Source organism: Dinoponera quadriceps, unplaced genomic scaffold (assembly GCF_001313825.1).
Source record: "Dinoponera quadriceps isolate SergipeBrazil2010 unplaced genomic scaffold, ASM131382v1 scaffold1441, whole genome shotgun sequence".
NCBI classification, from domain to species: domain Eukaryota; kingdom Metazoa; phylum Arthropoda; class Insecta; order Hymenoptera; family Formicidae; genus Dinoponera; species Dinoponera quadriceps.
In genome coordinates, this window is record NW_014555884.1 from 819358 (window position 1) to 834565 (window position 15208).

Below are 15208 nucleotides of genomic sequence, written 5' to 3' on the forward strand. Positions count from 1 at the left end.
GGATGCCGAGTGTCCTATCTATCTCTTTCTAGTCACGCGCTGGGATTGGCTGCCGCGCCAACGACGATGTTTCTATACATTTTTCTCCATCCAATTCAAAGAAATTGTCATTGCTAAAATGATCACTGCAAATATATGCTGTTTTCACTTCAAAATACAAAGTTAGTTGAAGTATATTCAATCATTTACGCCTTATATCTACATCCTTCGGTAGCCTACACATTTACATATTTTTTTAAATGTAGGAAAAAATAACATATAATTATTTGAGGTTACGTATTTGTACTTTCTTACGAGTGAAAACTGCGGTTACATTTAGGATAAGACTCCGCCTTGCATTTCAAACAATGCCTCATTTTTAATCAAATCGCGTTCAATTATTATTTTGTTAACGTTCGAATATTTAACGAATTTTAATTCTACACACATGTGCACGCATATTTACAAAACGAAATTTTAGTCTGCTTTCTCCCCTCCTGACGTCGCGTGGTCGTCTTGGCGGCTCATTGTAACAACCAATCACAGCGCTCAACTAGAAAGAGACAGATAGGACACTCGGCATCCATCTCTCTCTTTGCCTCTATCACTTCCACTTACAGGCTTGTTCCCTCTATTCTTATATCTCTATGGCTCCAACTGATAAATCATATAGGGAATGGTTTCGACGTTTCGAGAATGGTGATTTCAACGTTGAAAACAAGCCTCGCTCTGGACAGCCAAAAAAATTCGAAGACAAAGAATTGGAGGCATTACTCGATGAAGATCCGAGTCAAACGCATCGGGCCATCGGTATAGGCTACAATTGATTCGTTTGAGCCGTGCATTATGAGAAAAACGGCCGGAATACGAGCAAAGACATGACAAAGTTATTCTTCTGCATATGATAACGCTCGGCCTCATGTCGCAAAAGTCGTAAAAAATTATTTGAAAACGCTTAAATGGGATATTTTACTGCACCCGCCGTATTCGCCGGACATTACTCATTCTGATTACTGGTTGTTCCGACGGATGCAGCACGATTTGGCAGGTCACCGGTTTACTTTTTTCGCAGAAATCGAAAATTGGCTCCTAACTTGGATCGCCTCAAAAGACGAGACATTTTTTCGAGATGGAATTCGAAAATTGCCTGAGAGGTGAGAAAAAGTAGTAGCCAGCGATGGACAATATTTTGATTAATCTGTTCATTCATTTTGTTCTGAAATAAATGCATTTTTGACTACAAAAAAACGGACCGAACTAATTTGTATTCCCAAGTAAGTATCTAACTAAGTAAGTATCCTCAGGTGTTAGGATAGAAGGACTTTGATCACAGATTGCGGTTGCGCAAGGACAAGCTCTAACTATATTTTTAAATCATGGAGATTACTTATTTGTTATGGTCGCTCAGTCTGAGATTGTAACTGCTGCGCGAAAATCGCGAAAAATACAAAACTATCTACAAACAGGGTACGTGTAATACGTCAGTATATTAACAGAAGATGGTAATTATTTAGTTTAGCTACACCAGCACAAATATAGATGAAATTATATGACGCGTTTTTGCACGAAACGAAAGTTTATCGGCTGCCGGGTCGCTTCTTGCCTCGCGGCAAGCATTTCTGCGTTCTGTGGGCAGAACGCTGTTAATCTGCACACTGTGTATGTACTCGAACGCAGCAATGGTGGATTTAGTGAGATCTAGTAATACTGCGCTTTGATTGGTACATTGCTAGTATGTTACTAAATCCGTTACAAAAACTAGCACGGTGTGTCGGAGATTTTAAGGACGCGTCTTTAAGTGCGTTCGAGTTGATGCTATTTAACGCTACCGCGTCATTCTATCTTTATTACTCTTTATACGCACAACGAAGATAAAATGACCCGGTAGCACTAAATATCTTCTCCTCGAACGTACCTTTAATCGGCCGAAAACAATATTATACGAGACTGGTGCCCTCTCGTGTACTCTGTCATTATTAACAGGAAGGAAAGTTGAGAACGGGACGTTGCGTCGTCTTTCGCACTCTATACGTTCGGGAGGTAACATTTCTTTTAACTTGGGTTCTTTTGGTTATATCCGCGGTGTCGAACCGTTATCGGTGAGGCGATTGAGTTTCAATCACGCGGAATCGGGCTTGAACGAACGAAAATACAAGAATATTTTGCGCGAGTCAGATTCTGTAAAACCATCTCTTATTTCTGCTGCCTGTATTTTCTATATATATATATATATGTATATAAAGGCAATAATCTCGTGTCAATACCACGTACATAATGTGATATTTATTTGCGTTCTCATTTCCTTGAGCCTAGTGCACGTTCGTCGGTCATTAAGTTTGGATAAATAAATTAGAAATATCGATATAATGAATAATGAACTCTTATTCCAGAATCCAAGATGAAGTATAATAGGTTGGTCTCCTCCTCACGCAGGAAGAACAGGAAGAGGCACTTCACGGCACCCTCGCATGTTAGGAGGCGGCTCATGTCCGCCCCGTTGTCGAAAGAACTACGGCAGAAGTACAATGTGCGCTCAATGCCGATCCGCAAGGATGACGAAGTACAAGTAAGACGATCATCATAGGAGAAGGGCTGAGAGAAATTTGGAGTGTATGAATTGCTTATAATATGCATATAACCTTCTTGAAGGTTGTACGTGGACACTACAAGGGCCAACAAGTAGGCAAGGTAGTCCAGGTATATAGGAAAAAATTTGTCATATACATCGAGCGGATTCAACGTGAAAAGGCAAACAGTGCAAACGTATATGTTGGTATTGATCCTTCTAAGGTAAGAATTATCATTGTTTGCTTTCAGTAAAGAAAGCTTAGTGAATATATTTTCTTGGGCCTAAAAAAATGCTCTAGTCAAAGAATAATTACTAAATACTAAATGTTGAATTACTTTCTCTGCTGAACACAGCCATTAATAGCGTATATTGTATGCATTCAATATTACAACTGCTTACTAAGCTTTTAAACCTAGTCAAGTCTGGATCGATAGTAGGTGTAGTAAGTCTTTTGTTTATAGTAAGCTTTTTGCTTTAAGTAATGAAGTTTAGCATAATTTCTGACGAGAGATGTTTCCTATACTACCAAAAATTATAATGCTTAAATTTTAGGAATTGTGGTATCTGGTAATGCTAGAAATGTTTTTGGCTAAAAATCACATTACAATTTAATGTTTAGAGCAAAATGCTAAAATCTTAGTACACTTATTGCAGATCCAAGCGTAATGTTCTTGGATTTGATCTTAAAGTATAAACCAAGCAGATCCAAGCCTTAAGTTCACTAAGAACTCAATAAATATCTTCGATTCGTGTACTAGATGTTTCCCAAAGTGCTCACAGTGAATGGGCGCTTTTTTTTTTTGTAAATATAATGTCACTATATTTTTATATAAGAAATATGAAAATGAAATTTGATCGACTTTTTACTGGTAAATTGTACCTTTTATCATAAATGATAATATAAATAAACATCTTAAGACTCCGGAATAGTCGCTGTAACTGTCCTTTAGTAACGTCAGAAACGAAAAAACGCATGCAAAAATTGTTTGCATTATACTTTCAAATAAAAAAATGACCACATTCAACATCTTTTTATTAACGATTACTCCGGAGCCTTAATTATTTTTTCACTAGTTCTTAAATGGTAAATTTCCATGTGGCACTGGAGACTGTAAGCATATATATGTATGTACGTATATATGTACACACACACACACACACACACACAAAAAGCTGTTCCGATATTTATTACTATTGCTAAAAATTTATAGCTCATGTTACACATATTAGATATTCTCAGTACTGGACGTGAATATCAAAACGCAGCCTTAGTACATGAGAACCATTTGTTCGGCATTCACGAGCAGCTGCTTAATAATTAAATGCTCATTAAACGGTAGTAACATTGGATACGTTCATAAAAAAAAAAAATGTATATTAGAAATCCTCAAGTTTGTTTCTCGACCTCTATGATGATATAAACCATTCACATAGGTTTAGACACAGCTTGACTTGGAAACTATATACAGGGTTCTCCTGTACGTTAGTTAAGAGTCTCGCTTGGTCTAATCGTTGCAGAAGAATTGGCACTGATTATATGATCTGTTTTTTTTCAAAGAAGATTTTTTTTTATCAAATTTAACTTGAGACTGTTTTAACGTTTCAGACGGTTATCGTCAAGTTGAAGATGGATAAGGATCGCAAGAAGATTATCGACAGACGAAGTAAAGGTAGACTCGCTGCACTGGGCAAAGACAAAGGAAAATACACAGAAGATGTGACAGCTGCTATGGAAACATCATGAATTCTGATATTTTTCTTTGTGTTTACGCTAATAAAAAAATGTTAAAACCAAAATCACCGTTGTTCCCTTTCATCAAAACATCTTTATATATTTTATGCAATGCGTCAAAAGCATTTTAATATCTCTCACAGAGAGGTACCTAAATAAAAATACGAATTTATTATAGTCACAGAACTAGGTTACATCATAACGATAATGAAAAGATCAACGGCGCGAGCGACAATTTCCGTGTAATCTATAAACAATAATATGTAATAATATCTTTGCTTATTGCTTCAAAATCGCGAGAGCTCGCAATATATGCAAGAATAAGTTGATTATATCTAAGTATATATTAATCGTCGCCAGGATATATTCTTCAGCCGAGAGAGTGTGCATTATCATTTGCGTGTCGAAGACGATAAATAAGCAGAACAAGAGTGCACCACCGATACTTAGGGCCAACTCTAATGCGGTACTGTGAGCGAAGATCTGTATGAAACCACCAATCAAGAGGCACCACAGCCCGATGAATAATCTATAAAAAGAGCAGTATGTAACAGTGATTGAAACTAGTCCGCTTCGAAGCATTTTCTTATATATAAAATTTCATGTTATCACGTAGTTAGAATGCAAGATTTGTAAAGTTACTTTTGAAGAGTAACACATTGTTGTCACGTCATCACTACACAAAAAGTAACGAGTCGTTACAAATTCTATTTGTTCGTCAAAAATTAACATTCTTCTTTAGAAATTTTCATCATTCCATGTACGAAATAGCAATAAAATAACGACTGTATTCATTACTGCTACCTAAAAAATATAATTGCTTCACCGTTACTTATGAAACAAAAAAGGATGTCAACAAGTCGTGGAAAAGGTAATTCAAGAAATATGCGAAACACCTCTCAAAATATAAAGCCTCGTCTACAATGCGGTCACAGAAGAATCATGAGTAAGATGATTTACTTCAAGCTGCAAATGCCTCGAAACACAGTATAAACTAATCATATTCTTTGTTTAAACGCTCCAAAATGTTTGCAGCTTCAAGTGAATCCTATATACAGCTCTCGTACGGGCCAGCATTGTACATGAAGCTTAACACGATATTAAGAGCCAACAAAGTGCAGTTGTTAAGTACTTATATTTAATACACTATATAAAATACTGGAATGTCTATTTATTATACGTTCATTTATACTGGAACAATATTGTATATACAAGATCTAAACATTTTTTTTTTTTTCATTAGATCTCATCCTGCGAAAATAATCAGGGTGAACGATTAAAATGAGACATCCTATATAATTAAATACAAATGCCATCTTTGTTGGCTCTTAATGTCATATTATTATATTTTGAAGAGAGTAATTTGTAACAATAATGACGTTATAAATAACGCATTACTTTCCAAACCAGTTTTGGAGCATTTAACGGGCCTTGCCTCGTGGGATTTATCTTTCATATAAACACCAAAGTTTATGTGACAAACACACTCACCCAAATCCCATAAATGAGAAGTCTCGTTTTGTTTGGAACGTATAAGCTGTCAAGGCAAGAAGGACTGTCAGTGTTATGAATAGAGCCTCCAAGACTAGTGAAGTGTCATACATGGATACCACAACACCGATAGTGTATGACTGCACCAAAGTCTACAATTTTTAACATATTTTTTTGCAAATATTGCATCACCAGTCAGAATAAATTTCCCTTATACTTACAAATATAACCAGGAGAATCAAATTGGCAGGATGATCCTTTCTTTTGAAGAGCAAACCAATCAGTACACCTATTGTCAGGACACATGCCAAGCCCAAAGTCCATAAACTAAATCAGGTAATAAATCGATGATTTTTATCAACCAACTTATTCGTATGTAAAATAGATACTTGTGGTCTTACTTGTCTTGTACATATAATTTCACAGTTGAGCTCATCATAAATACAGAACCTACTGCAACTGTCATCAATAGCTGTATACTTAATAAACCATATACTTTTCGCAAGAAGCCTGAGGAAATTATAATGTTGGTAATTATTAGAAACTTAATATAACACTGATGTTTTCTAAATACAATGATATCGGCACAAATTTAATGAATATCATTTTATATTAATATATTAGTTCAGAAATCCTGCAAAGTCGACGAAATACCCATTCGTATGCTGATTGTTGCATTGTGGACACTGTTGTTGTATGCAAAGTCATTTTGTATCTCATGTTCAGGTTGTTCCTTGCCACCTCGTTCAATATCTTCCTCAGCCAAAATCAAGGGCACGGCAGCCATTTTTTAAATTTCCGTGTACAATCTGCAATAACAATGACAAATATGAAAATTCAACAAAACATCGGAAGAAAATTGATTTCCGTATGTCACGCGGAAAATTTTAACCGAGAATATCGATGATCTTCTATGTGGAATCAATAAGGGCTATTTTTATTCTTGAGCAAATAAAATTTTATGATCGGAATCAATGACAGCCATATCCGAAATTTTCGCGAAAATGCACATGACCATCGATGAACTTACTTTGATTCTTCCTGATCGTTCTGCAGAATTTTGAATAGTGAAATTTAAAAAGCCAAGTTGCATGAACGTCTAATTATTTGAATAACTGTCAACAGCTTGACATTGTTGTCGTATTCAAAATCGATCAGATGTGGACGGGGCGTAGATTCGTGTTGCAGTTATCTGACACAGCGTCATCTGAGCACATATGGGTGCGTTCAGAAATCCTACTCGACGAGTGTTGCTAGATACTTCCAGACTCAAGCCGCCAATTTTTCTTAAACCCACTAGTCCAATCAATCTGTCGCGGCCCCTATGTTAAACGTGACAAAATTCCAACCCGAAAACAAAAAATAGGATCGTATAGGAAAAAAAATTCTAAAAAACATTTTTATTTCATGAAACTCGAACCCAATTGGCGAAATTGGCGAAAAAAATTCGCAAAGTTTGAAAAAACGGTTTTCCGAAGATAAAAAAATTATAATTCCGATCAAAAAAAAGTTTTCGAGAACGCCTTTTTATCGCAAAATCAAAATATCTCGAAAACTAAAGATTATTTTTCAAAATTCGAAATTTGTACTTATTCTACTTGCTACGAACTATATTTCCATCAAGTATCGAGTGGATATATATAAAATTAAAAAAGATATAGCGAAAACAAAAAAATGCTATTTTCGACGGTTTTTTCGATATATCTCGATAATTTACATCTCGATCGAGACTTACAAATAATTAATTGAAAGGTCTTTTTATTACCTACAACTATGTCATTTACTTTTTTTTTATCGGAGTTTTAGTTTTTTTATCTTCGGAAAACCGTTTTTTCAAACTTTGCGAATTTTTTTCGCTAATTTCGCCAATTGGGCTCGAGTTTCATGAAATAGAAATGTTTTTTAGAATTCTTTTTCCTATACGATCCTATTTTTTGTTTTCGGGTTGGAATTTTGTCACGTTTAACATAGGGGCCGCAACAGATTGATTGGACTAATTCCCAGAAGCACTCGTCTTGTCAGATAGAAGGATTTGTATCCACTTTCTCTTCTTTAGAATTATTCCATCATTTCGTTGGAACAAAATGGATGATACCGGGAGTAAGTTTCGCGCGTTCGTCACGATAGGACAGTCGCTTGGCATAGTATCTCGTGAAATCGACCGTTGGCGCCACCGACCAGTGTTGAGCCAAGATGGCGAACGGTTCGAATCGTCGTTCTCGATCCGACGGCCGGGTTTCGCGCGTCCAATATCATCAGGAGTGCCGAAAGTGAGTTTTGCACGTTTGAGCCTGAGTACTAAGCTATCGTAAACGTTTCCAAAAGTTGTAAATATATGTCAGAGTTCAAGTCAACGTACAATGATCGCGACCAACATGAGTTTTATCCATCATATATTTGCGTTCGTCTCGATCATTGTGCGTTGACTTGCAACTCCGTATGTTTACTACTTTGCCGGAAACGACAGTCTTGTGCTCAAACTCTTTTTCGGAGTGAAACATCGTTGGGTAGCTGCGGACTATGGACCTCATGCGAAATGTATCATCAGGAATGCCGAACGCAGCATCATATATGTATGTCGCAGTATGGCGGTTGGAAATTCATACTGCCGTTCTTACGGAGGAGACGGTAAGTGTCGATAAAGTAGGGCATGCTGAAGTAGGACATGCAATTATCCTAAGAATTCTGCATTGTCGAGCCGTATCGGCGAGGGGATAATGCAGAAAATGATATTTACTTGCAGCGTAAGATTCTCAGGAGACGTGATTTTCTGTTATATCGGCGATAAATGTATCTTTTCGTGAGAAAGGGATAGTTCATACTTTATTTTTCGTTCATAAACTCTCACGTATTCACGCAAACAGAGCGGAGGGTATACAGATTAAACTGTTTATTTTGTCAAGTTATAAATCACAAATGACTTTACAATTACATCATAAAAATATATTGGAGATCTTCAAAAAGCTTTGTCAATCCATTAAACAAGATTCTCTCTTTCTTTCTTTCTTTCTCCCGATATTTATAAATCCCATTTTAACCCAATTAAATATGCTTAATATTAAGAGGTTATACCCTATATACGTTTAATAAATAACAGAGATTTGGCGAAAGACCCCGGGAAATGATCGATCAGTCTACTTTTTTCTTGAAGAAGTCCTGGCTGATCACTGCTCGCCAACACCATTTCTTGAGTCCGTAAATTATCAGAATTACGCTTAACATATAAAATATCGCGACATCCAGGCTGTAATAATGCATCATTCCCATGTATCTGAAACATTGTGCGTACAATCAACTCGATTTCTTTTACGGTCACATAAGGGGAGGGAGGGGGGGTACGCACAATAATAGTAATATAAACAGACATATTACCTGGTTGAGCTCTTCAAATGATCGGCTCCACCGTGCTTGGCTACGTGTTCCACCCACCACGTGGCCAATTCTCTAGGTCCGATCGGAAGGTCGCGCAGCAATGCGCTCCTCTTCTTAGCCGCCTCTCTGTACGAGTTATTATGAAGCGTAGCGACTTTGAGTATACCGTCACGAAGCGCGCCAATTGATATACCGGCCAAATCCATCACCAGGGTGTAGCCCAATTTTTCTGTATCAGATCAATTTGCGAAGCTTCAACGAGTGTCGTCATATTTCCGTCGAAACAACATCTATAAATATTTATTTCGCCAAATGTCTAGTTTATTCTCTTTTCACTCTGTTTATTCACGAGAGAACGTTTAATTCGCGAATTTCATAGTCGGAGAGAAATGTTGGAAATGAAGGCTGCTGATTAACATATACCATTCACGCGCTTGTTCAAATCATTATATTCTTTCTATTCTCTATTCTATTCTCGTATATCGTATTCTACGTTAGAAAAAACAGAGAGAATACTCTCGCGGGTGGTATTGTTTGCAGTTTGTATCTATCACATCCTCCTATCATTTTAACTTTAACCCTGATAAAAATTTCATATATTTTTTAAACAGTTATTAGATATGTTAATTTCTGTCTAGTAACTGATAAGTAAAACTATTTGGGATCCCGGTTATAATGTAACGCTTTTCCCACAGTTACTAAGCACGAAAGATATGCAAAATCTGAACTTATTCATTGAACAAAATAAGCAAACCTGCTGCTCATGAAATTGTGCAGTTTTCCCCCCAAAATAACCCTGAATATAACTCTATCAAGTTCTTGTCCATTTCTTACGTAGTATTGTTAAACTAATGAGAATGCATTAATATTACACGGAAAAAGGAAATAGCTTCCGAAACTAAAAACTAGCTCCCACAGGTAAAAATGAGCTACCTATATGATACAACTGAAATTTAGTTAACTCAGCTAATCATTTTGTCTCTGTATCTAATTTTTAGTTCCCACAGCTAAAAACTAGATCTGGTAACTAAATTTCAGTTGTACTATATGGACAGCTAATTCTTTTCTTCCGTGTAGATAGTAACAGGATGAGTGCCTAGAAAAACTGCATACATTTCTACCAGAGAATCACGCGATTCCGTTTTTACGCTCACGCGTCCCGTTTATATTGTTCTTCGAAAGCGAAGCGCTCTCCTGTCGACATTTATTCCAACCACTGTGCCGTTGAAGGCCGCAGTATACGGGACAAAAGAAAGAATTACCAGCTTGGGCCGCGTTGCCATCGTGATCGCAAAAGACAGGTAGAACCAGTGTCGGTACACCGTGATAAGCCGCTTCGTGCAGGGATAACAGTCCGCCGTGGGAAACAAAGGCGCGCAGCTTCGGATGACCGAGTAGCTCCTGCTGCGGCCACCACGCGCCCGTCCTCACGTTCGCCGGTAGATTCTTGATCTTGCCACCTTCCCACTTCCAGACGACGTTGTACGGTAGCGTGGAGAAGACCGTCACGAAGATCTGCCGTAGAGCCTCCGGCATTCCGGAAGCTCGTACCGACGATCCCATCGAAACGAACACGAAGCCTGCAAGTTTATTTAACGTTCCCCGCTAGAGACGCGCCTTCAATCCGAGACTCTTATTCCATGTTTGCTAACCGTGCGCGAGTCATCGAAAGAGAAGAGGTAGCGGAAACGCTCGGTGCGAAGCGACCGCAATTCTGCACCTCATACTATCCTGAGACGCACTTGCCTGATTTTAACAACGATGATATTTCATACGTTCGTGTTGAAAAGAATCGTTGAATGTGACAAAATGAAAGTAGAGGAAATAGTTTGCGTAACAATTTAACAATGGTGATACAGTGAATGAAAGAAGTGCTTAAGTTCAAGTAAATATTTGCTAAAGAGGAGTAATTATTTTGTTACTTGGATTAAATAAAGATTATTTGAATACAGTGCTGTTTTCTTTAGTGTACTACATTCAGGTGATATTAATTTAATCCAAGTAAAATAATTACTCGAATATACTCATTGGCAAATATCATTTGAATGTAGCATTTGTTTTTTTTCAATGTACCATCATTAAGAAATTATTACGCAGATTATTTCTTCCGCTTTCATTTTGTTACATTTCACGATTCTTTTCAACACAAGCGTATCAAAGACGTGAAATATTATTATCATTGTTAAAATATCGATAGGTTAAAATCGATGTAATATGAATTTAGAATTATTGTTTTTTTGTTTCTTAAATTAAAATGAAATCAAAAGTATATTAACATATTTCTAGCTTCAAAATTAAAGTTCATGATACGATAATATGAAAGCTTAAAGTATCATTCGGATCTCGAATAATTTTGCTTCGCAGTGGAAAAGTTTTACCTTCTGACGGGCAGTTGTTAATTAAATTACAAGTAGGAAGAAATAGAGGAACGGTAAGCGAGCGGAGCAGGGAAATTCGCATGCGAAATTACCGCGTTGCAGGAAAGAGTCCAGATCGGAACTTAATTGCATCGCTGGTCTGCAATGAAGGCACGCCACGTTCACGACGTTCGACATGTACGGTACGGAATCTCCCACGCTGTAATGACTGTTCTGCAATGTCAAGGGGACTTCTTTCGTCAGACTGTACAAGTCGGGTATTTGGTTACCTGTAAGCGAAATAATATCGTGGTCATTAACCCTTTCGCGGCGAACAGCGCCTTTAGGCGCTCAGCTATAGATGCTCATTCTCAGCGAACAGCGCCGTTCGGCAAATTTACCCGCGGTGAACGAACAGCGCCAGATCCGGAGCCGCTCTCTTCGTACGAAGGCGCTGTTCGTTTGTTATCAACAACTGCCATTAATGTCCATTAAGTTGTTTTTGACGTGCTAGCAGCATACGCTTCTTGTGCAAAGGTTTTTTTTACATAGTCAAATATTATATACACACTGCGTTCGGAACGACTCGCGTATTTGGTCCGCGCGGTCGATCTGGCATCGGCTGTTTAGAGCGCAACTCTTTCCAGAGCACTCCGCCGCGAAAGGGTTAAATTGCGAGCGTCTGGTCATGAATAAACAGTCTCTCGAGTTCGCGTCTTTTTCTTTTCTTAACGTGTGAAAAGTAATTCGATCTTCATCCTTGAAAATCGACGGATTGCGAAACGCAAAGTTGACTTGGCGCTCACCGAGATATCTCTGTAGAGTCGGTCGCAGAAAGACCGTAAGCGTGAACCAATGCATTAGATTCATGCCAAATAGGACCGCCGCGTTTAGGACCCTCTGGAAGAAAGTCATGTCTTGCGTAACTGGTCCGCCGAAGAACGGTGTCACTGACCACGGCGACGGGTTGCCTTGTTGCGCGATGGATACGCTGTATAACGCGACCTGCGGCAGATAACATCGTACCTCTATCATTAAGAGTACGTAAATTGAGCTTAGAACGACAAGCGTGCGGAGAAAATCGAGAAAATCTCGATTTCTCGGTCTGGCCTCGATCTCAGTTGAAAATAGAATAAAATTCCGAATCGCTGGACTTATCGATCATCGCGCATTATTAACGACGCATTAAATACAGATAGATGGTATGAAAAACAGCCATAAATTGATAAGCAATGGAGCGAAGATGTCATGATAAAAACAGAATGAACGATGTTTAACTTGTGTATCAACCGTATTACGCAGGTTTACAGCAGCGCGAATCGATCTTTGCGGCTGATTACCGTGTTCAGCATTATCGTCGGTACGTTCTCGCCGTGGAGGATCGCCAACAGGCACTCGGGATAAGCCCCGTCGAGTACCGCGACGTCCCATCGGCGGTGCGGGTCGCCGTTCGGTCTTCTCAGGCCGGCTATCGACGTTGCGTCGTGTAGCAGCGAATCGCACGACTTCCAGGCGTATCTTATAACGTCCCACGGTGAAACCGGAAACTCGTTCCTGAACCGAGCGCCCACCAGATCCCACTCGGAAGTGAAATTTTCTACATAAGCCTGTCGTGACATGAATATATGCTTTAAGCAAATGCGCGGACAGCCTCGTAGTTGGATTACCGTTAGATTAAATTCTAATCCCACGAGTTCCTTGCAATCGTAAAATTCGCAAGTTTGCCGAAATCATTCAATTTTGAAGATCGTTTCGCGGAAAAATTGACGGTAAATATATCGCGAATTTTATCGAACTTGCGAGTCTTAAGCTCTTATTTACTTTGATTATTTAAGAATTTGTTGAATATAGTTTCAAAGTTTTGGAAAAACCCGTTTTTTCCCTTTTTTCTGCGGATTTCTTCAGTTTCTGCATCAAGGGTACAACCATTTTAGAAGAAAAGCCTAAAAGATCAGATACGAAATTCATTTAGAAAAATTCGCATGTGTTCGGTTAGAATCCGCTACATTTACTTCTTTCCGTAAGGAAGATAAGAAACCAAAAAATTCCGCGGAAAAAATGGAAAGGAAACGATTTTTTTTTTTCCGAAACTTTAAAACTATATTGAATATTGAATATTTGCATCGTCGTAAATCTCTGAAAAGAAATATTTCATGCCGAGAGTTCGTAATATCCTCTTTTACAAAGACAGATTTGTTTGCGCTTTCTATAAAGCCATATATCTCCGATAACATGGCTTCAGACTTTACCGAACCGCGAAAATTACAGATTATTTGCTTGGCTCGTTACGCATGTACATTCATTAACGATTTCCTTTTCATATGCTTATTCGTTTATCCTTATTGTCGACAATTATGAGAATTTATTTTACATACGGCATATTATATCACGGTCAGAATATTAAATTTCTGAAGGAGGAAACGATTTTGTGACATACGACGTTGCTGCAAATAATTTTTAATTAATGAAGATACATATTTAACGCTTAAATATGATAAGATTTTTCATAGTAAAACATGAAAGCTCTCGAACGAATTCAGCAGTCGTTCGTCAAAAGACGACGTTTGCACTTAACGTTCAGAGAAATTTGCAGAGGGGCAAAGTGCTTTAATAAATTTAGCAGTTAAAGGTGCGGATATAATCGCCACAGGAAGGAACGTATAATACATATAAGGGGCTACGGAGGAGCGGAGGTCCGAAAAAGGAGCCAGTAAAGCGGAGTATCGCGTGCACGGGCGGGCGGGTGTGATAAATTATGGTGTGTAATAAAATTAAACAGGGATAAAGCAACTCGATTAGACGGTAGAGGAGGCGGAGACGACGGGAGAGCGGGAATGCGATGGCTTGCGGTAGTTTCGGGGACCACGGTTTTACCAGGCGAAGGGTACGATGAGAGGGACGCGTGCGCTCGTGGTAGCTCGTAAATCACCTCGAGAATGGACGGCACCAGTTCGTGAAGACCATTATTCGCCGCTGGACCGGAGAAAGCGCTCAGCAGCGTGACGTTGTGACCCCGCGACCTCAGGCTCGTACCGAGAGCGACGAAGGGCACCGTATGGGACTTGGTGCCACCCATGGTGGCCAGCAGAACGTTGTATCCCGGCGAGGCCTGGATCATCATCAGGAAGATGCCCAAGAGCAGGACGAGTCGGTGCGCGACGACGAGGCGCGTCATCCTCGCGATGATAAAGTTCAGCGTTTTCACCTTTCCTTCTTCCTGTCCTCTTCTTACGAACGGCGAGAGCACACGAGAAAGCGATGTACCCCTCAGTGGAAGAGGACAATCGTCCGACGGTCTGGCATCATTTTCTCACCGCGTACAATCCTCGTCACGCTCGATCGCCCCGTCACGAAAGCTCTTTGTGCATCGACGAAGCGAGAAACTCCGTGGAGCCGTTTCCGGTCGGGTAACCGGGATGACGACGGGACAGCCCTTACGCTCCAATTCGCTGGATCCAGCACCGATGGATCAGGTCGGCCTGCGAGAGCGCGTCGCACGTTGCTGCCAGGCCACGAGTCTTCGACTGCCGGCCGGTTTCATTCGCATCCCTCCTTCGTGTTCCTCGCGTTTTGTGGAATTACGTCTCGCTAAACGGATATAATCGAGACGTAGGATGACCGGATTTGTGAGCTGCTCGTCTTTTGGTCACGCTTTGGAAGAACGAGTCAGACACATTATCATTCTAATCATTATCATTCTAATGGTCG

General features: G+C 39.2%; 4 protein-coding genes across 5 annotated transcripts in view; 2 read left to right on the top strand and 2 right to left on the bottom strand.

Annotated features, from left to right (window-relative positions):
* Positions 1 to 1935: 1935 nt before the first annotated feature.
* On the top strand, positions 1936 to 4345 carry LOC106745712 (60S ribosomal protein L26). Of its 2 annotated transcripts, none has more exons than XM_014621575.1 (4): positions 1936 to 2019; positions 2370 to 2545; positions 2629 to 2769; positions 4155 to 4345. In XM_014621575.1, the coding sequence occupies exons 2-4, from the start codon at positions 2378 to 2380 to the stop codon at positions 4290 to 4292; spliced, it is 447 nt and encodes a 148-aa protein (XP_014477061.1). In that variant the 5' UTR covers positions 1936 to 2019; positions 2370 to 2377; the 3' UTR covers positions 4293 to 4345. The 2 variants fall into 2 exon arrangements, with proteins under 2 accessions (XP_014477061.1, XP_014477060.1); XM_014621574.1 differs by having other exon boundaries at positions 1972 to 2078.
* A 14-nt stretch (positions 4346 to 4359) lies between these two features.
* LOC106745711 (protein lifeguard 4-like) lies at positions 4360 to 6989 on the bottom strand. Its single transcript, XM_014621573.1, has 6 exons — positions 6802 to 6989; positions 6426 to 6580; positions 6173 to 6281; positions 5993 to 6098; positions 5772 to 5923; positions 4360 to 4809 (listed from the first exon to the last, which is right to left on the bottom strand). Exons 2-6 carry the CDS (start codon positions 6556 to 6558, stop codon positions 4560 to 4562), a joined length of 750 nt encoding a protein of 249 aa, XP_014477059.1. The 5' UTR covers positions 6559 to 6580; positions 6802 to 6989; the 3' UTR covers positions 4360 to 4559.
* A 970-nt stretch (positions 6990 to 7959) lies between these two features.
* Positions 7960 to 15208, top strand: part of LOC106745688 — a 39382-nt gene continuing 32133 nt past the window's right edge. Inside the window, exons 1-2 of the mRNA XM_014621527.1 lie at positions 7960 to 8041; positions 8239 to 8399. Coding sequence (XP_014477013.1) covers positions 7965 to 8041; positions 8239 to 8399 — 238 coding nt within the window. The 5' untranslated portion in view covers positions 7960 to 7964. The remainder of the gene's footprint in view (positions 8042 to 8238; positions 8400 to 15208) is intronic.
* LOC106745689 (2-hydroxyacylsphingosine 1-beta-galactosyltransferase-like) lies at positions 8767 to 14942 on the bottom strand. The gene is made up of 7 exons (XM_014621529.1): positions 14430 to 14942; positions 12841 to 13107; positions 12307 to 12505; positions 11614 to 11790; positions 10406 to 10723; positions 9144 to 9372; positions 8767 to 9042 (listed from the first exon to the last, which is right to left on the bottom strand). Exons 1-7 carry the CDS (start codon positions 14673 to 14675, stop codon positions 8901 to 8903), a joined length of 1578 nt encoding a protein of 525 aa, XP_014477015.1. The 5' UTR covers positions 14676 to 14942; the 3' UTR covers positions 8767 to 8900.

Bases quoted from the DNA above. Each gene is read 5' to 3' on its own strand.
- LOC106745712 (XM_014621575.1), top strand. From the start codon at position 2,378: ATGAAGTATAATAGGTTGGTCTCCTCCTCACGCAGGAAGAACAGGAAG. The intron at 2,546-2,628 runs GTAAGACGATCA...ACCTTCTTGAAG, and splicing joins GCAAGGATGACGAAGTACAA to GTTGTACGTGGACACTACAA. The intron at 2,770-4,154 runs GTAAGAATTATC...TTAACGTTTCAG, and splicing joins TTGGTATTGATCCTTCTAAG to ACGGTTATCGTCAAGTTGAA.
- LOC106745711 (XM_014621573.1), bottom strand. From the start codon at position 6,558: ATGGCTGCCGTGCCCTTGATTTTGGCTGAGGAAGATATTGAACGAGGT. The intron at 6,099-6,172 runs GTAAGACCACAA...TACCTGATTTAG, and splicing joins AAATTATATGTACAAGACAA to TTTATGGACTTTGGGCTTGG. The intron at 5,924-5,992 runs GTAAGTATAAGG...TAAAAATTGTAG, and splicing joins TGATTCTCCTGGTTATATTT to ACTTTGGTGCAGTCATACAC.
- LOC106745689 (XM_014621529.1), bottom strand. From the start codon at position 14,675: ATGACGCGCCTCGTCGTCGCGCACCGACTCGTCCTGCTCTTGGGCATC. The intron at 11,791-12,306 runs GTGAGCGCCAAG...TTTCGCTTACAG, and splicing joins GACTCTACAGAGATATCTCG to GTAACCAAATACCCGACTTG. The intron at 9,373-10,405 runs GTAATTCTTTCT...GATCTGATACAG, and splicing joins TGGCAACGCGGCCCAAGCTG to AAAAATTGGGCTACACCCTG.